The sequence below is a fragment of the Salvelinus sp. IW2-2015 genome, linkage group LG8, assembly GCF_002910315.2.
Source record: "Salvelinus sp. IW2-2015 linkage group LG8, ASM291031v2, whole genome shotgun sequence".
Lineage (NCBI taxonomy): Eukaryota > Metazoa > Chordata > Actinopteri > Salmoniformes > Salmonidae > Salvelinus > Salvelinus sp. IW2-2015.
Window position 1 is genome coordinate 40,025,389 of NC_036848.1, and position 20,662 is coordinate 40,046,050.

Sequence of the window (20,662 nt, forward strand, 5' to 3'; positions counted from 1 at the left end):
AGTCTACACTTGTTGTATTCAGCGCATGTGAGAAATAAAGTTTGATTTGATACCTGATAATGTTTCCCAAATCAATTGCAAGCTAATTACAGATCAAAGTCTGTCAAAACCAAAACCCAGAAAGCAGCAGGATTCAGTGTGTGTAACCACCAATCCTAAATAGATAAGATCAGCAGTAGACCTGTGAATGTGCCCAGCTCCGTGACGCACTTCTCACTGCCACCACATGTCCCTGTTTCCCGGGCTGGGCCAGAGCCCAGGAGGCATACAGAGAGCTGCTGCCAGAGAATCTCTAGGCGGGGGAGAAGGGGCCAACTCTCCATAGAGCCGTGCCCTAAGAGAGAGGGAGGTGGTGCATCACAAAATTTGCCCTCAGTGGGTGGTCCCCCTGCCAGTAATATGACATCGCTGGTGGCGTTAGTCAGTTAGCCAAAAGAATCTGCTGCCTGCCCCCAGGGCAAATCATGAGGGAGGGAGAGTTTGAGTGTATGTGAGTTAATGAGAGAGTGAGAGAGTGAGTGAGTGAGTGTGTGTGTGTGATTGATTGAGTGAGCAAGTGAGCCAAACGTCTCAGTCCATGTACAGAGATTGAACCAGAAGTGCCAGTATGTTCTGTAGCGTCAGAGCTTAGAACCAACATGAAAACTCTGTATAGTCTTTCTTCACAATACAATTTTGCAATGCAAACCTACATACAGAGGCGTTCATCAACACAATGTAAATGTAATGAATGGAAATTCAAATGGAATTTTCTCACTGAAAATATGATGCAAGACATTAAGGGGATTTCTCACTGTGTAGCACAGCCACATGCTAGGGAGACTAGTACTAACTCAGCCACATGTTCGGCAAGCTAAATACTACTGTGTAGCCACATACAGAAGCTAAATAGTGCTAGAATGTCTCTCTCAGATTTGCCTCCCTTCACTATTTGTATTTTATTAGGATCCCCAATTGTTTGGACCCCAGAGGAGCAAAACAGACATTTGAGCATCTTTTTTTTCTCCTCAGTAGGAGCTACATCGATGTATTCCATATGCATCATAATCTGAGCCTCAATCAATAACAATTTTCCGCCCTAATTTCCTTGGGGTATTACATTACATTACATTAAAACTTAAGACATTTAAAATCAAAGGACATCTGGAAAAAGATTTTCCTTTTGCAGATTAAAACACATAATCCTAATATTTGTGAAGATCTTAATTCAAATGAATTAAACTGTGTAATAAGATATACTCACTGTAGCATTTAATTACAATCCAAAGGATTCCCGACTGTTCAAACATAGAAAGGAGGAATGCTCATCTTTTTATTGATATTGATGTAGATGGGTGTAGTAATACAAATGTCTGATGAGTCGCTCCCTTGAAGACATGACAGACTCTTATCCACTTAGCCCTCCTCAGACCCAATCCACACACCCACTCACGCACGCACAAGCCAAACACGCACACATGCAGAAGCCACACACACACACGTAATTATCTGTCAACATTTTTATTTGAGTCTCTGGCTGTAAATGAACTGATTAATATTCCCCAGGGTCGTACAAGGACAGAGGCCAGTCCGCTGATTACACCCTGAGATATTCAGCCTCCTTACAGCTTCTTTTGTTATTACACCATGACAACAAGATGGCAGATTATACAGTACATAGGAACAGAGTCATACATTAAGACCAAGTCCAGTAATCAGTCAGATAGAGGACAATTAGGACATACAGGGGAACTTCCCTCCATGAAAAAAATCCTTAGATGGTTAAATAATCCCTTTTTCTATGTTTTCTACTCTACTTCTTCCAAAGAGCAGTGAGTCCCAGCCTCCCCATGTGTATGACTCTGAGCTGATTACTGTGTCTGGTCGATCAGAGCCGTCTGAGGAGGCTGGGAGGCCCACAGCCCTAATGAACACAGCCTAATGGATCTCCGGTGCTGCTGAGGGGACCCATATTAGTGTAATTAGTCTGAGCAAGGGCACGGGAACGAGGCCCGGGAGGAGCACGTCTGGACCTGGGTCTGTCTGTAGATTAAAAAACATTCTGCAACTTTTAGGAGGACAATGGATTAAAAAAAACACAATGGAAGTTCAAGGTATACACTTGTGACCTGTTTCAAGAAACTAGGCGTATGTCGCTCATTACTACTTCACAGGAGAAGCATTTGAACGTTTTTTTGGGGGGGGGGGGCAGAAATGCCTTCTCGAACATGCAAACGTTCATGTGCCTTAATAACAAACTTGTATGCCATCTGTAAATACAAATAAAATTGTTAAATAATGAGCATAGTAAAAAAAAAACATTTCAAATGTTTCACATTGTTTCTTTATTGTTATGTTTTTTGCCAAAAATAAATAACTATTTTTGTCCTCCCTAGAATTGCTGAATATTTTTTTATTCTTAGCTTCCTGTACCTTGATTGGAAAATGTCAATTTTCTTTCTTTTCCTTTGCTTTCTGTCTGTAGCTGCTTCCCTGGATGCATGTCTGTGTAGGATTCAGGATGAAAGAGTCTGGAGTCTTAGGTGATGGGTGACTTAGAGGTCAGGGTAAAGTTGTATCTCTCAACAGAACTGTGTGATCTGATAAACCCAGCAGTAGTGTTACATTTTAGACACACTCACACCCCCACTTGCACACTAACACACACTAACACACACACACACACACACACACACACACCCACACACACACACCCACACACACACACACACACACACACACACACACACACACACTATAGCTGCAGGTGGTACATTTCAGCATAATTAATAAACAGTAGATGAGGTTAGAGAAATCCAAGAGTGGAGAGTATTTTGGAGACAGAGCCTTTCTTCATGCTTTGTAATCTCCAAGCAATTACTTATTAGCAATTTCATACTTCATATCTGGAGATGTTTAAGGGAAGATTAGAACTGCTGGGCAGGTAATTACCTTTGTGAACGTGAGTTGTAAATACAGATCACTCTCAGTCAGCTCACGGATGGAAAGCCTACCCTGCTCTCGTCCTGGGGCTCTCATGTCACAATATTTCATTTTTTTCAGAGTACCATTTCTATCTTCTATTTTTCTCAATGTCCCACCTCATGAGTTTAGGTTGAGGTGGGACAAATCTACCAGAAGCAGCGGTGACCTTATATCGTTTGTATGACACATTTCCCTTCACAGATGTAAACGAGGTTACATTCTGCCTGCAGTTTGTCAACTTTGTCACTCTAAAGATATTTGACTGTTGACATTGAACTGATCCTCTCCGACAGTCTTGACATGTTGTCCTCTCTCCCTTTCTCTCTCTCTCCTTCTCTTTCATTCTCTCTCCCCATTTCCCCTTCTCCTTCTCTGTGTCTCGCTGCCTCTTTATTTCTGTCTCCGTCTCTCACTCCATTTCCCCTTCTCCTTCTCTGTGTCTCGCTGCCTCTTTATTTCTGTCTCCGTCTCTCACTCCATTTCTCACTTTGTGCTTTGATGCTGAAGGCTCGGAGACATGGGATTTTGAGCTCTTTAAGAATTTTTAAAAAGTATCCCGTTTTGAGATGACATGAAAGTGTTATCACCAGCCCAGCAAGGCTTGGGAGGGCTGCTTGGTTCATGGCCGTGGAGCCACCAAGATTAAACTGTTAATTTTTCATATGTAGAGGGGTACAGAGCAGAGGCCCCAGTCCTCATGGGGTCTAACATAACATGGAGAGATCTGACGTATTACTCATTGATGTGGTGTGTGAGACATGTCTCACATGTGCGATACATGATAAAGGGTTTTTACACATTACATCCCATATGATGGCAAAACAAAGCAACGTAAGGAACAAAACACTTGCTCTAGTCTTGTCCTTAGCTAATACTCAGAGGTGCTTGAAGAAAATGCTTGGGGGAGAAAGTAGCTCATCCCAAGCTGTTATCCACCATTGGCCTGCTGAAAGAGGCATTGTTATGACTATCAGCCATACAAACTGCCCTCGTCATTCTTCTCCAAAGCTGGGTGAGGACAGCTAAGATGGGGATCTACTGATAATGTCAGTAATAAGGTAATCTGGCCATAAGCTATAATCAATAGATGGTCTACTCTAAAAATAGAGTGTGATCAACAAGACACGTACACAGTTGAACTCCCTTCATCCATCCCTCTCTCTATGATAAATCCGTCTCCCGGCTGGTCGAGACATCTAAACCCATATGAAGCCTCTCTGGGGATCTAATCAGATCATAGGGGTTAATAACACTCCACATGATTACCCACAAGACCCCAGACTAAAGAGTGGAGCAGGGTTCCACATCAATAATAATCACTATTTCACCAGCCAGGCCTCCCAGGTGATATTATCCTATTTTTGTGGTCCCTCACAGCAGCAGAAGACATATATTAATATGCATACTTCAGAGAGCCTGGCTTTAGACTAGAGCCTCGTTTAAGATTTCCACACATGCCTCCCCATGTTTGGTACTTCTATCTATATATATTTAACCTTTATTTATTTTGAGGTAGACCTGGTACATCTGCCTCTTCGAAACATCAGTGACCGTTATTTATAGATATAATTGATGACAGATGACACCAGCACCCCAGAAGACATTAGAGACAAAGGACACTACCTTAAAATGATTCGAAGGAGAGCTGTTAGGAGTCCAGTACAGTCACACCGGATGATAAGGTGTGTCAGTCAGATTGTGTTTGATAGTATCAAGAAAATAGGACAAATCCCATTGACAACAGCACTGTCAGCTACACTCTCAGTTTCAGTCAGTACGTCTCAAAATACATCCTTTCAAGTAGAAGGGGGCTTAGATGTGCCGCTTGCTTTGTGTTTTAATAATTTTTCAATTTTTAGGATGAAACACATCCAGCCCCAAAAGGTGGTGATGTAATCATACTGGAATCAGAATCTCTTGGTACAGCAGTATGGAATGAGTATGAAATACTCCAGATTAAGCCTCTTCTGTGTTTCTGAGTTGTTTACACAAAGCCCATAACTGTGCTGCCCACATGATGCAACAGAAATAGATGCCATTCACACCGCTCTCTCTCTCTCTCTCTCTCTCTCGATCTGTCTCTCCTCTGTCTCTCTCTCTGTCTCTCTGTCTCTCTGTCTCTCTGTCTCTCTCTTCTCTTCTCTCTCTCCTCTCTCTCTCTCTCTCTCTCTCTCTCTCTCGTCTGTCTCTCTCTCCTCTCTCTCTCTCTCTCTCTCTCTCTATCTCTCTCTCTCTTCTCTCTCTCTCTCTCTCCTCTCTCCTCTCTCTCTCCTCTCCTCCTCTCTCTCTCTCTCTCTCTCCTCCTCCTCTCTCTCTCTCCTCTCTCTCTCTCTCTCTCTTCTCTCTCCTCTCTCTCTCTCTCTCTCTCTCTCTGTCTCTCTACACATTTTGATCGTTGAATCATGTAGGCATAGGACAAAATAAAACTGTGAATTACCATGGATTTCTAAGCATAAGGCAGTTGGTTTCCCTCCACATGACTCCATCTAAGATTATAACATGAATGCCACACTTGAAAACAAATACAATATGCAACAATGCAACCTGCCACATTACGTTTGCTATTATCTGTTTGGGGCAGATACATCCACACAAAGCTGTCCACAACCATCACCACCAAAACCTCTGCTTATAAGGGCCAAAACTGTGAAACTTACGGAGGTTGTTGGCCCTTTGTGTCATAGTGCTGTGCGTGCATGCAAAGGTGTCCTCCCCCTGGAACTGCTCACCTGGACTGCCGACCTGTAACACGCTTTGGACAGCCCTGTGTGTGTATGAGTGAGAGAGAGAGAGAGAAGAGAGAGAGAGAGAGAGAGAGAGAGAGAGAGAGAGAGAGAGAGAGAGAGAGAGAGAGAGAATGAAGAATTGCGCCTAATGCTTGATTTCATGCTAAACACTGCTGCGCTGCAACCTGGTCTCAGAGCATTTCGTATTATTCTGTAAGGAAATCTGAGACAATCCATTTAGTGTGATATGCTATGTTTCGAAAATTATGTATTCATTTGTGGATGTCCATCACCCATTTTGTATATGTTACGAATTACAATTCGTATTATATGTTATGAATTAGCAAAACGCACAATATGTTACGAATTTTCAAAACGTATGATATGTTACGAATAATAGCTAGGTGGTTAGGTGGCTAGGCTAGGGATTAGGGTTAGGGTTAAGTTTAGGAGGAAGGTTAAAGGGTTAGCTAGAAGGGTTAAGGTTAGGGTTAGGGTTGGGGGAAGGGTTAGCTAAAAGGGTTACTGTTAGGGGAAGGGTTAGCTAACATGCTAAGTAGTTGCAAATTAGGAAAAAATAAGTAAGTCGTTGAAAAGTTGCTAATTAGCTAAAATGCTAAAGTTTTCTGTGATGAGATTCGAAATTGCAACCTTTCAGTTGCTAGACTACCCTGACCAACCACGTAACCATCTGTCTTATGTAACCATACCAAACATAACATATCATGCTAATTTTAGTGTCTCAGATTTACATTTACTATGATATGTCTAGTCTATGAGACCAGGCACAGGGCAGGGAGTTCAAGAGAAAGCAAAATTAAACATTTTCAAATGAATAAGTTAATTTGACTAGTTAATTTTAACCGGTTCCACATTAATTCGAAAATATTAAATTCTAAGAATAAATAAGACATGATGATGAAAACTAATAGGACAATAATTGGTCCATTGTTATCTCCAAATAAAGGCATAGCATGCGCATGTTGTGGGGGGCATTGTGGCCTCGCTCACAACTGCAAGAGACACACGCCCCCGTGCTCTCTGCGAGTGAAGCAGGCAAGCAACCCACACAGGTGAGCCAAGTGTCTGATGACATTATGCAATCTAGTCCAATTGATAAACTGTCGATGACAGCTACTTTCTGTCCATCGAAGAGGTCTTATTGTTCGCGTAAAAGTAATTTATAGGGGGGATTTCTTATTATAATTTTAAACAAGAACCACATTTAGATTGGATCCTTCCTACTATCAGTGACAAGGCTATTACAATAGAGTCGTTTACCAATATAAAACTGGCAAGCACGAGTCTAGAACTCAAGCTTTCATATTATTGTGGCGCGCGCTCTAGCCTATATGTGCGCACCAAGCGAGCTCCTTGAAAACAAGCGCATGAAAGGAGCTCGCGGCGCGCTCAACAGCAGCAGAACCCCAGAAACCCACCTAGCCATATTCTCTCTCTGAGGTCGGTGCGCCTTTTCCAGGCCGAGTTTGGTGAATATCCCAACAAGTGCCATGATAGCGACTACTCCACAGATTATATACACGATTAAATTAGTTTTATCTTTGGTGGGGTCGTGCCGGAGGTCGTTTTTCTTAAACGGGGTTTGACCTGTCATCATCCACACCGGAGTGTCGTAGTTTTTACAGGTGCTCTGATCCAGCCGCGAGGTCTTGTAGGAGCAGCAGAACCGAAAGCCACAGGTGCCGCAGCAATACAGATAATCGCCCGTTTTGCAAACGAACGGCGGGTCCCACTGGCCCATCACATCATAGTACCCCCGGCACCGGTCCTCTGTGTGTGGGGGCTCTGAGAAGCCTGCGCCCTCGTCCTCCCTAGATCCGTTGGACGTCGTCATCATGACAAAGCCATCCAGTCGTCCTGGTTCTCCATCCGCCTTGCAGACCAGCGCCATAACTTTGACCAACAAGTAACCGAGCAGAAAGTATTTCCCCCTCATTGTGTTGTCCTTCTCCCCCTTCCTTTCAGCTCCTCTAGCGCATTTCAGAAGACACTCGAAGAAGAAGAAGAGCGTACGGTCTTGGTATTATGAAAAGTCCAAAAACATACATGCAAATTGCAGAACACTGCCATCAGTGTTGGTGAACGTTTTCACTAATGTCCTCGACATCCATGAAGGTAAAGAGAACCATTTGTTGTTATTTTTTCCCAAATAAAACGTTGCATTTATATGGGTATTGTCCTTCTTAGAATATTTCCCCAGTGCACAATCTCTCTACAGGTGTTCTTAGAAAAATAATTCCATGATGTTATCAAATCTAGGCTACTTCACTTCTCACATCCATCAGCGCGCTCTCACACACAGGAGTCGATGGAGCTAGAACTAACTGCACAAATGTTTTGAGCGGGAGTGAACGAATAAGAGCTGAGGTGGGAGAGCATGGTGCGCAAAAAGATAGGAGGAGAGAAGGTAAGGAGGAATTCCGAAGAAGAAAGAGAGATCACTGTATTGTTAAACATATCTGTGAGTCTGTGACAGCCCAAAACGCGCATTACGAATTGTGGATCGAGTTGTGCTGCCTAGCAAATCAGTTGTTTCCTTCTTATAATTTGCGCACGGACAAAATATGGTCACGGGATGCAGACATTTCCGTTATGGTAACTTCCAAATGAGATTAGAGGGTTATAGGGGGGTTGTTTTGCCAGCCTGAGTTGCATAGGCTACACGTATGTATTTATTTTTTACACTCGAAGACTAATGCTTTTATACACTGGCCTGACTAAGAGTCCACACAAACACTCGTCTCTTTCCATGCACAGTGACATCATACACAGAGACGTTTCTCTATTCATCACAAAATTATATTTGTTATGCCTCACAAACGTTGGATTATAGAGTTCTGTGGATTGATTTCCTTTAGGAATGATTTCCCTTATATACAATTCATATTTCCCATATGCTATCATATTCTACTCGCTGCCTTTCACCTGTTCAAAAAGCTCACCTCATCAAAATACTGTGTCTGGACCTGCAAAACACCAGTCTCAACATCAACAGTGACAGTGAAGAGGGTACTCCGGGATGCTGGCCTTCTAGGCAGAGTTGCAGAGAAAAAGCAATCTCTCAGACTGGCCAATAAAAATAAAGATTAAGATGGGCAAAAGATCACAGACACTGGACAGAGGAACTTTGCCTAGAAGGCCAGCATCCTGGAGTCGCCTCTTCACTGTTGATGTTGAGACTGGTGTTTTGCGGGTACAATTTAATGAAGCTGCCAGTTGAGGACTTGTGAGGCGTCTGTTTCTCAAACTAGACACTAATATACTTGTCCTCTTGCTCAGTTGTGCACCGGGGTCTCCCACTCCTCTTTCTATTCTGGTTAGAGCCAGTTTGCGCTGTAATGAGTAGTACACAGCATTGTACGAGATCTTCAGTTTCTTGGCAATTTCTCACATGGAATAGCCTTCATTTCTCAGAACAAGAATAGACTGGCAAGTTTCCAAAGAAAGTTCTTTGTTTCTGGCCATTTTGAGCCTGCAATCGAACCCACACATGCTGATGCTCCAGATACTATGCTAACATAATTGCAAAAGGGTTTTCTAATGATCAATTAGCCTTTTAAAATTATAAACTTGGATTAGCTAACACAACGTGCCATTGGAACACAGGAGTGATGGTTGCTGATAATGGGCCTCTGTACGCCTATGTAGATATTCCATAAAAAATCTCCCATTTCCAGGTTCAATAGTCATTTACAACATTAACAATGTCTACACTTGTGGGAGGTGCTTCAGGAAGAATGGGATGAAATCTCTTCAGATTACCTCAACAAATTGACAACTAGAAAGCCAAAGGTCTGCAAGGCTGTAATTGCTGCAAATGGAGGATTCTTTGACGAGCACAAAGTTTGGATACAATTATTATTTATATTAAAATCATTATTTATAACCTTGTCAATGTCTTGACTATATTTACAACTAATTTCAAGTATGTTTTTATGGAAAACAAGGACATTTCTAAGTGACCCCAAACTTTTGAACGGTAGTGGGTATATAAACTCAGCAAAAAAAGAAATGTCCTCTCACTGTCAACTGCGTTTATTTTCAGCAAACTTAACATGTGTAAATATTTGTATGAACATAACAACATTCAACAACTGAGACATAAACTGAGCAAGTTCCACAGACATGTGACTAACAGAAATGGAATAATGTGTTCCTGAACAAAGGGGGGGGGTTAAAATAAAAAGTAACAGTCAGTATCTGGTGTGGCCACCAGCTGCATTAAGTACTGCAGTGCATCTCCTCCTCATGGGCTGCACCAGATTTGCTAGTTCTTGCTGTGATATGTTACCCCACTCTTCCACCAAAGCACCTGCAAGTTCCCGGACCTTTCTGAGGTGAATGGCCCTAGCCCTTACCCTCCGATCCAACAGGTCCCATACGTGGTCAATGGGATTGAGATCCGGGCTCTTCGCTGGCCATGGTAGAACACTGACATTCCTGTCTTGCAGGAAATCACACACAGAACGAGCAGTAGGGCTGGTGGCATTGTCATGCTGGACGGTCATGTCAGGATGAGCCTGCAGGAAGGGTACCACATGAGGGAGGAGGATGTCTTCCCTGTAACACACAGCATTGAGATTGCCGGCAATGACAACAAGCTCAGTCCAATGATGCTATGACACACCGCCCCAGACCATGACGGACCATCCACCTCCAAATCGATCCCACTCCAGAGTACAGGCCTCGGTGTAACGCTCATTCCTTTGACGATAAAGGCGAATCCGACCATCACCCATGGTGAGACAAAACCACGACTCGTCAGTGAAGAGCACTTTTTGCCAGTCCTGTCTGGTCCAGCGACGGTGGGTTTGTGCCCATAGGTGACATTGTTGCAGGTAATGTCTGGTGAGGACCTGCCTTACAACAGGCCTGCAAGCCCTCAGTCCAGCCTCTCTCAGCCTATTGCGGACAGTCTGAGCACTGATGGAAGGATTGTGCGTTCCTGGTGTAACTCGGGCAGTTGTTGTTGCACTCCTGTACCTGTCCCGCAGGTGTGATGTTCGGATTTATTGCCCTGGCCACATCTGCAGTCCTCATGCCTCCTTGCAGCATGCCTAAGGTACGTTCACGCAAATGAGCAGGGACCCTGGGCATCTTTCTTTTGATGTTTTTCAGTCAGTAGAAAGGCCTCTTTAGTGTCCTAAGTTTTCCTAACTGTGACCTTAATTGCCTACCATCTGTAAGCTGTTAGTGTCTTAACGACCGTTCCACAGGTGCATGTTCATTAATTGTTTATGGTTCATTGAACAAGCATGGGAAACAGTGTTTAAACCCTTCACAATGAAGATCTGTGAAGTTATTTGGATTTTTACGAATTATCTTTGAAAGACAGGCTTCTGAAAAGGGGGACGTTTCTTTTTTTCCTGAGTTTATATATATATATATATATATATATATATATAGAGAGAGAGAGAGAGAGAGAGAGAGAGAGAGAGAGAGAGAGAGAGAGAGAGAGAGAGAGAGAAAGTCAAGGTACAGCTCCCAGATGCAGTCAGTCAGTCACAAGGGCTGCTACAGAAAAGTTATGCAGCAAAGCAAAGTTAATAGTTAGATGATGTAGTCGATTCAACACGAGCGACGAGTCTATGGCTGAATCACAAATATGAATTTCATGCTCGTTTTATTAATTCATATGAATTACATAATTAAATTCACGAGTGTATTGTCACTCTCTGGAAGTCTCCCTCTGAGTTTCGTCAGCAACAAGGCCGGGGGTTGTTGTAGAAATTGTAAAACTAGGCAGGGGTTCGGACATTGTTGTTATGCTACTTGGCCAGATAGTGACTTTCGCCTTGTTTGTGATTCACAAATACCTCACTGTACATTGACAAAAAAAGAACAACATCAAGACTGACTGAAGGTAGCTACCTAAATCTAGCCAACTAGCTAGCAAGCTAACTAACTAGCCGTCCATATAGTAGGCTAGCTAACATCCATTTGTTTTGCAATTTAGTTTTGCTGAAATATACCCCTTGATTTTGAAGATTATGATTTACAAATGCCTATAGCTGTAAATGTGAGTTGCATTYTTGCCGTTTAGCTACCTTATCATAACCCCAAAACGGGTCTCTGCCCAAAACCAATGGCATATTACATGTGGTGTTGTATGGAATACTTAACAAATTATGAATACCTTCAAATCATATTTTTTAAGCTAGAATCCTTAATTGAAACAATAAGAAAACATCCCCACCCCTGTTTTGTTAAAAAGCTAAGGGAAGGGCTGGAGAAATGTAACCACTCTCAAATTCATAGACAGAGCTATGGATGCAAGTACTGACCATCCATGATATCACATGTATAAACATGTTTTGAGGCTATGCAGTGTTTGTTTAAATTTACATTGTTTAGAAACATTAAAGAAAAATAAGCTTATATTTGGGGTTCTGATGGGGTATGGGGTATGGGTTGAACTAAGCTTATGAGGCGTTTATAAGTAAAATTCTTCAAGATTCAATGGGTATATATCATTAATTGATAAGTCCAAAAATGGCTGTAGCAACTTAGGATTTTAACTTTAAATAGGCCTATTTTAGGATTGGTTGGTCATGGTGTGATAGGAAGTCAGTTAGGGTGGGAGTTATTTTATGCTGGCCCGGGCTGAACCGGGCAATGGCTTGTCACATCATTGGGCGAAAGTGGGGAAGGAGGACTGCCCGTCTCAAATCGAACAGTAATCTGCACCGCTCGGTCATGTTGTCAACAAGGCAGCATGGTGCATTGTCCAGAATTATAAACTGTCTGGTTCGAGCACTGAATGCTGATTGGCTAACAACCATGGTATATCAGACAGTATACCATGGGTATGATAAAACCTTTATTTTTACTGCTCTAATTACATTAGTCAGCAGTTTATCATAGAAATAAGGCACTTCTGGGGTTTGTGATATATGGCCACGGGCTGTTCTTAGCCGTGGTATATTGTCCATATAGCACACCTCCTCTGGCCTTATTGCTTAAATATACATCTACTCTTTTCTATCAAATACATTTAGAATTTTCAAACTAGTTTTCATTGGGAAGGCAGATAAAGGGTTTTAATCAAAAGCAATCACTTTTTKATGTAAAAACACAGAATCCTACTAATTACAACACGTGCTTAATTAAGTAACTTTTGTTTTGAGCAGACGTCGCTGTCGGACAAAGCGGGGCACCTGGCTCACGCCCGGGAAGCAGCCKGGTTCCAAATTAAAATCAACTTTCAGCCGATGCAAAACATGGCTACACGTGTGCCCAGGCAGGATTAATCGAACCCGCTCACTGTCTATCGGTTCTCACTAGTTGCCACAGACACAAAGTAAAAATATATACTGAACAAAAATATAAACGCAACGTGCAACAATTTCAAAGATTTTACTGAGTTACAGTCCTTATAAGGAAATCAGTCAATTGAAATAAATTCATTAGGCCCTAATCTATGGATTTCACATGACTGGGAACACAGCTATGCATCTGTTGGTCACAGATATCTATAAATAAAGGTAGGGGCGCAGATCAGAAAAAAGTCAGTTACTGGTGTGACCACCATTTGTCTCATGCAGCGCGACACATCTCTTTCACATAGAGTTTATCAGGTGGTTTATTGTGGCTTGTGGAATGTTTCCCAGTCCTCTTCAATGGCTGTGCAAAGTTGCTCTATATTTGCGGGAACTGGAATACGCTGTCGAAACAAGTTGCCACAGAGCTTCCCAAACACGCTCAATGGGTGACATGTCTGGTGAGTATGCAGGCCAATGGAAGAKCTGGAAKATMTTCAGCTTCCAGGAAATGTGTACAGATCCTTGCAAAAGGGAGCCGTGCATTATCATTCTCAAACATYAGGGGATGGCGGCAGATGAATGGCAAGACAATGGGCCTCAGGATCTCATTACGGTATCTCATGTGCATTCAAATTGCCATCAATAAAATGCAATTGTGTTCATTGCCCGTAGCTTATGCCTGACCATACCTTAACCCCACCGCCACCATGGGGCACTCTGTTCACAACGTTGACATCAGCAAACCGCTCGCCCTCAAGACACCATACACGTGGTCTGCGGTCTATTACGACATTGGTAGAGAAATTAACATTAAATTCTCTGGCAACAGCTCTGGTGGACATTCTTGCAGTCAGCTTGCCAATTGCACACTCACTCGAAATTTGAGAACTCTGTGGCATTGTGTGACAAAACTGCACATTAGAGTGGCCTTTGATTGTCCCCAGCACAAGGTGCACCTGTGTAATGATCATGCTGTTTAATCAGCTTCTTGATATGCCAACRCTAACAGGGATGTAAACAAATTTGAGCATTTTATTTGAGAGAATAAGCTTTTTGTGCATATTAAACATTTCTGGGATCTTTTTTTTCAGCTCATGAAACATGGGACCAACACTTTACATGTTGTGTTTATATTTTTGTTCGGTGTATATCGGCTATATCATAAAAATGTATAAAAACAAATAATTGCTTTTTAAGTTTAGGCATAAGGTTAGAAGTGTGGTTAAAGTTAGGTTTAGCATTAATAATGACTTTGTAGCTGTGGTAACTAATGAAGACCCTATCTACCTTAGACATTTGACCTTTGACCAGTGAACGGACTGGGCTGAATAGTCCTATTTCTGGCCAAGCTTACAGACTGAGGCATTTGAGTGTTCAGACTAATCAGATTCGCAGACTAATCTCTTCCTCTGACAGCTTTGCTGATTGCACCATCACATCTCTACAAACCGTGTTAGTTTTTCAGCACCTCAAACTGATGGTGGAATTAATAGGTTTTTCTCTTCACTGACAATTCCACATAAGTTCCATATTTCATTCCTTTTTCTTTTTTTTTTTATTAAAAAGGCCCTCAGTGCTTCATGTTGAAACATGATTAGGATTGTTTGAACATACCATCTGCCACCTGAGAAATCTCTCCGATTTATGTTTGAAGTGGTGCTCGCTCAGCGCATCCGCACAAAGTTGCGTGTACTTATCAGCGGTCATGGGAGCTTTGGCTCCTTGTGTAAAAAAACGATTTATGCTTTAAAAAAAAAAAGTTGCCTCTAAAATAGTTCACACAGCAGCGATTCCTGAGATGCACACTACTGTAAAGTTTGTTAAGTGTTAAAAGGTACCATGCGTGGCTAGAATGAGAGATTAAATGCTAGGCTAGTATGAAAGCCTTACAAATCACGCGTCTGTCTCATATGAGGCAGTAAAAAAGAGAGGGGCGCAGATCTGTTACATATCTAGGGTTGGGAGGAAACACATATATCCAATTGGTGCTGGAGAGATCAGTGAACTAAGGCCCATATGCTGATGCAGGATATTCCAATATATTGCAGCATAAACCTTTACAGCATAAGGGTTTTGCTGAATTGTAGAAGTTCAGGGAAGTTTTCAACCTATGAAAAGTACCCAAGCAACATTCTGTCTTCAGTGAAAATGATATAAACTTCGACTGAAAATTGTAATGTCAAAATTAGTTAGTATTTGCCAGTAATGAACACGAGGGAGACCGAGAGCTGGTTTCAAGCGCAGGGCGCAGCAGGTGTTTATTGCAAAGGACCACAGGAGGAGGCAGGTAGCTGGGTCCAGGGGCAGGCAGAAGGTCATGCACAGGGGGTCCAAAAGGGCAACAGTACAGGCAGGGAAAAGGCTAGTAACGTAGTCCGGGAGATCAGGAAATAGGTAGATAACAGGAAATCCAATAGGCTAAAGAACAGGCAGGGAATAGGCAAAAGGCGTCATTAGTGTCGTTCAGGGTATCTACGTGTTTGAGGGTGTGAGCTGGAAAGTGGTCTGGAAAGTGAGCTGCGTTCAGGGTATCTACGTGTTTGAGGGATGTGAGCTGGAAAGTGGTCTGGAAAGTGAGCTGCGTTCAGGCGATCTACGTGTTTGAGAGTGTGAGCTGGAAAGTGAGCTGCGTTCAGGTGATCTACGTGTTTGAGGGTGTGAGCTGGAAAGTGGTCTGGAAAGTGAGCTGCGTTCAGGTGATCTACGTGTTTGAGGGTGTGAGTTGGAAGCAGACATTACACTGCCTTAACCTTGATCCCTCCAAATACCCTGCAAGTAAGACATCTAATTGGTGTTGTGTTTAATAAATCTGATATTTTAAGGCAATTCCAACTCTTTTCAAATTAATTTTCATTATCTCCAGCACAATACCAATGTCTACATATATGAAAACGGTATATTTATACTTTTTGTAGAAAGAATATACATTAAAAAAGTTTTACCTGATGACATCATCAAAATATACAATATTTTAAAAACAGTGATTTTCAAAGTATGACATTCGTGGTGACTTGGGGAGCAAGAAAATACCCTCCCTCTGGCTAGAAACTTGTTGCAGGTTTTAAAAATCACAGTTTTCCTTACTTTTAATTCTACCCTGTGAAGTCACAGAGAAGCATTTTTTAGGATCTTTCTTCTTATTGTTTTAATAACAGATCATAGAAACGTGCCATTGTCACATTATGTAAACACTGGTATGGTGCTGGAGATAATGAATATGAGGTCAAAATGTAGCAGAATTGCCCTAACCATAGAAGCAGGGAATGTTCCCCATTATTTCCTAAACGAAGATACAAAGACCAAAGACAAAGCTCTTTTCTGTTGTTCCAAGTACTGTGATTCACCATCATTCATTTGCTGCTTGTTAAACATTGAAGATTCTGATGAGAAAGGAAGTCCTGCTGTGTACGGCCATGTGTGTGTGTGTGTGTGTGTCTGTGTGTGTGTGTGTGTGTGTGTGTGTGTGTGTGTGTGTGTGTGTGTGTGTGTGTGTGTGTGTGTAGTCCTGTGTGTGTGTACACAGCATGTAGCTTTTTGAGCTTCTAGAACAGAATGAGGGATGCAGACCAGACTAGAGAGAGTTTGTTTGTCCTTCCTCTTAACACATTGTACAAACAGCGGATGTCTGTTTCTGCTGGCCATTTTCATGCAACAAGGGCAATCCATTAAAAACTGTTAGATCCGTCTTAGGTCCTCCCGACTGCTACTCACTGGCGGCGGAGCATGCCTGCCTATCTCTGTGAAAACAAATGCCTTTTTAAATTCATATTTGAGTGAGATTATTGTAGGTAATGGGCACGTTATGTAATGTCCAGATTATTTCAAACACTTTGCCATGCARACATCAATATCCATAGTTCTGTTAGGCCTAATTATTTAACCTTTTTCTTTATTGAGAGGGGAAACACGACTATGACAATAACTGTTACATCAGTGTTGTTCTCCACTCCTGGTCCTGGACCCACAGGGTGTGTAGGCTTTTTGTTACAGACAGTAGTAACATACCAGACTAAACAATTCAAGGGCTTGATGATTAATTGATTAGTAGCTAGAACAAAATCCCCTGTGGGTCTACAGGACCATTTTGTAAGAATGCTGCTATTAGGACTATAACTCTGGCATTACTTTCACGAACAGAGGAGAGACTGGGTGTCAAAAAACGTATGTTGAGTGTATCTTTTATTCAATGTCTCTGGCATGACTCTCCCCTGTTCTCCTCTTCCCCTACCTTCCCAGAAGAGCAGAAGGAATGGAGAGGTCCATTCGGCTTCATCCTTTGCAGACCTCCAGCTGGGTCTGATGAAGGCCTGGAGGGAGGGGGACTGCGACGGGGAAGGGGACGAGTGGGCCGAAGAGGTCCAACTGACCCAGCAGGCTGTGGAGGCCATCAACAAGCTGTGCCGCAGGCCCAAGTTCATGGTGCTGTGTGGGGATATGGTCCATGCCAGGTAAGACAAAGTTCAAAGGAAACACACTTGAGCCTTAACAGGTGTGAACATGAGGATATTACCTGTATTCATATGGTAGACATACTGTATAGAAGAGAGCAGTCCAGTCATGCTTTGACAATGATGGGATCCTTTTTGTGTCACAGTCCCCGACATGATGCCATCGTTTGTATTCATAACAACAACTAGGAGTGGAAGAGTATAGTTTTGCTACGGCACATTTCATTGTAGTTGTGTGACCACAACAGTTTTATGTCCAGCAGCTATGCAGATGCACTGTTACTGACATTCTGATAAATCAGTTTGAAAGTCTCTGATATTATATGGGTCTATAAAGGGAATGGAATATGGCTGTTATATAATGATTAATGGATTCTCCTTCCCCACTGAGATTGTTCTGATTAAATGTATGCACTCTTGAGGACGTTAGAGCGTTTGGAATCATTACAGAATGTTCTCTATGAGAGGCAGAAGAATGAGCCGCATCTTGATACCGGTGGACTTAACAGCAGACTCCCTCCCACTACTGTATCTGTGTGATGTTTTATCAAAAATATATGAGGGAAGTATTTGCCTCTAGGAAATTTTTCACAAATGGTAGATCTTGGAAAATTGATGAGTTTTATCTACTCAAATAGATCTGAGTCTGGCTTGGGAGAAAGCAGAGCAGAGGTTTGTTGGGCCTTAAGGAAAACTAAACTCCCATTTGTCAATGTAAGAAAAAATGCAGAAAAACCCAATCCTTCCCTGTGTGGTTTTAAAGAGGAGAACAAGTTTGAGTGGTGTTCTCTGTATGCCTGAGAGGCATTAGCGGGGAAACAGGTGCTGGTGGTGAATGTAATTAAGTGAGCGGCTATAGCTTGGTGAGTGTTTGATGTCCAGCTGACTAATTTGATAACAGGATAAGAGGAATCGGAAGGCTAGACCCACTGCAGAGATAATATTGTTGCACACCAACGTGCTGCTTCCCAATGGAACTACCTTTGCCTGACAATTAGGGACTGTGGGGTGCTTTGCCTTCCAAGGGAGGATCTGTGGAATATTTGGCTCTGAATATTTGGCATCTGCAGAAGTCATCAGGCTTGTCTGTCTGTTTTCTCTGGGATGTATACTATACGTGTCCAATATAGTTCTCATGAACAGGATTTTATTATGACTATATAAAAAGGTATCATTTTTCTGTATTGTTTGTTCACATTTTGCAGAATGCACATTTAGCTAAATGACGAGGGAAAAATCTTACTTCTGCTTACATAAGAAATGCTGTGCATACAGATAACCCCAGAGCTACCCTCTTCCTCTCCTTTTGTCCATGCTTAGTAATAATGACCTCCAATTCGCCTTGTACTGTACGTTCTGCTGACAAACACTATAATGGATACATTTATACATTAAACACATTCCACTCCTGCACAATCCTCTGAGTGCTCGGTAACTAATATTTTCCATGACTGTACAGTTTAAGTCGGGCACGATTCCCTCTCATTCCCCTTTGTCCCTCCCTCCCTCCCTGATCAGTTGCATTTATAGGTCACTGTGATTTCACATGTCCCTACCAAATGCATAGTGATAGTCTAACCGCCCAGGGTTTGGGGACATTTTAAATGGCCTGCCGTCTCTCTTAGTTACCGTCAGGCAGCCTGAGCAGGTTGTGTGTGCCAGACGCATTACACGCCACGTCTGTCAGATGCACAGTTGTTTCTACAGCGCCCACTGCCAGGGGGGTATCACCAGGCAACGCTGCCTAACTGACATTTGATTTACACCTAAACTGTTTGTGTTTATTTACAAAGAGTATAAACTGTTGCTGGCCAGAGGATTGTCAACAAACAGGGCTGTCAGGGACAGACAAGAAATTGGCCCCAACTGTGTTTTGGCTGGTGTCTCTTTGTTCTTCTTGAGTAAACATCTCCCATCTCAACTTGTTTGGATCCCTCTCTCTATTGTGTGAAAACACGTATCTTATTTCTCTCCAAATGAATTTGTCCAAAATAATGATTTAAAATTGTGCTGTGTAAAAAGGGGTGCAGGATGGTGCTGTGTAAAAAGAGTGGGCCGGTATTCGATGGGTAGGCATCGCAGTGTGCAGCCTATTTGTTGACACCTCCATCATCATGAAAGGAGAGAGGCTACATTTATACATTTAAGTTCTCTACTTGTATCCTTCAATCCTGTACATTATCACTGTAGTGATCAGGATAACACGGGGCCTTGAAGGACTCGGCGACTGACGGTTTGATCGACCATCACCTTTGTTAACCACCTGTTGTGAACCACAAGGCTCCATGCTGGGCCCAATTAAAATGCCCATCCCTGACCACAATCCACAAAAAGCAGCTGTCAGTGGGAACATATTCCCACGGAACGCTGTCACCATCCCATCCGTGCTGCTGTTATTGACAGATCTCTCTGTGATCCCATCCCACTGACAAGGACTTCCCCTTCACAGAGACTCATAGAGACCAAGGAGCCGTGAAACGTTCAGAGGACAGATGATTAGAGCAACGTGATGGACTTAACACACTCCTAATGAGCACTACAAAGGATTCCAGGGACGTCCTCAGGGGTTTGTTTGTGGGCGAGGAGAGCCAACAAACAGGGGAAGGTGAAAGTGAGGTTATGCTGAGTTTCCATTGAGGATTTACCACAGTGTTTTACCCAAAAGACAGAGCCATGCCGCACTGGGCCATGGCTCTGTCGGACCTGCTCTAACTTGGAGCCATGCCAAGGCCCTGGGTAGTTTTCGCGCTGGCATCTACACATAACAACGGCTAATTGCACACTTTAACACCTTGCCACAAAGCCTTGAATGATGCAGAGGTTGTTGATTCTGCCCGCCACAAGTCTTTAGTGTTACACTCCTGATGGAAGCACAATAACACTAGAGCTTACATTAACATAAAACACTGGTGACACACTGGGGTGGGGGTATGTCTTAGTGGAAAAACACCAAGTCCCCCTCCACCCATTTGAAGGCCCCCTAATTTCTGTTGAAGGCAGATAAAGTGGGACTCTGGGTGGAATCGAGCAGCAGCAGAACATAATTTGGAGGGGAGAGAGAGTGGAGAAATCAGGCTCTGTGAGAAGGCATAGTGTGTGTGTGTGTGTGAGTGTAGTGTACTGTGTGTGAGTATGTTTTGCTGATGGGGACTTCCAATAGGAAAAGCTTCTGAGGGCTTTGGGGACAGGAGAGAGGAGACCCTGTAGGGGAGATGTGTTTCAGAACCACCACCAGAAAGAG

General features: G+C 42.7%; 1 protein-coding gene and 1 pseudogene across 1 annotated transcript; one reads left to right on the forward strand and one right to left on the reverse strand.

Annotated features, from left to right (window-relative positions):
* Positions 1–213: 213 nt before the first annotated feature.
* On the reverse strand, positions 214–7,992 carry LOC111968248 (protein shisa-9A-like). Its single transcript, XM_023993794.2, has 2 exons — positions 7,130–7,992; positions 214–334 (listed from the first exon to the last, which is right to left on the reverse strand). The coding sequence occupies exons 1-2, from the start codon at positions 7,645–7,647 to the stop codon at positions 214–216; spliced, it is 639 nt and encodes a 212-aa protein (XP_023849562.1). The 5' UTR covers positions 7,648–7,992.
* A 5,688-nt stretch (positions 7,993–13,680) lies between these two features.
* LOC111968249 (serine/threonine-protein phosphatase CPPED1-like) overlaps positions 13,681–20,662 on the forward strand; it is a 28,590-nt pseudogene continuing 21,608 nt past the window's right edge.

Bases quoted from the DNA above. Each gene is read 5' to 3' on its own strand.
- LOC111968248 (XM_023993794.2), bottom strand. From the start codon at position 7,647: ATGAGGGGGAAATACTTTCTGCTCGGTTACTTGTTGGTCAAAGTTATG. The intron at 335-7,129 runs GTGGGTTTCTGG...CCTCTCTCTTAG, and splicing joins CAGAGAGAGAATATGGCTAG to GGCACGGCTCTATGGAGAGT.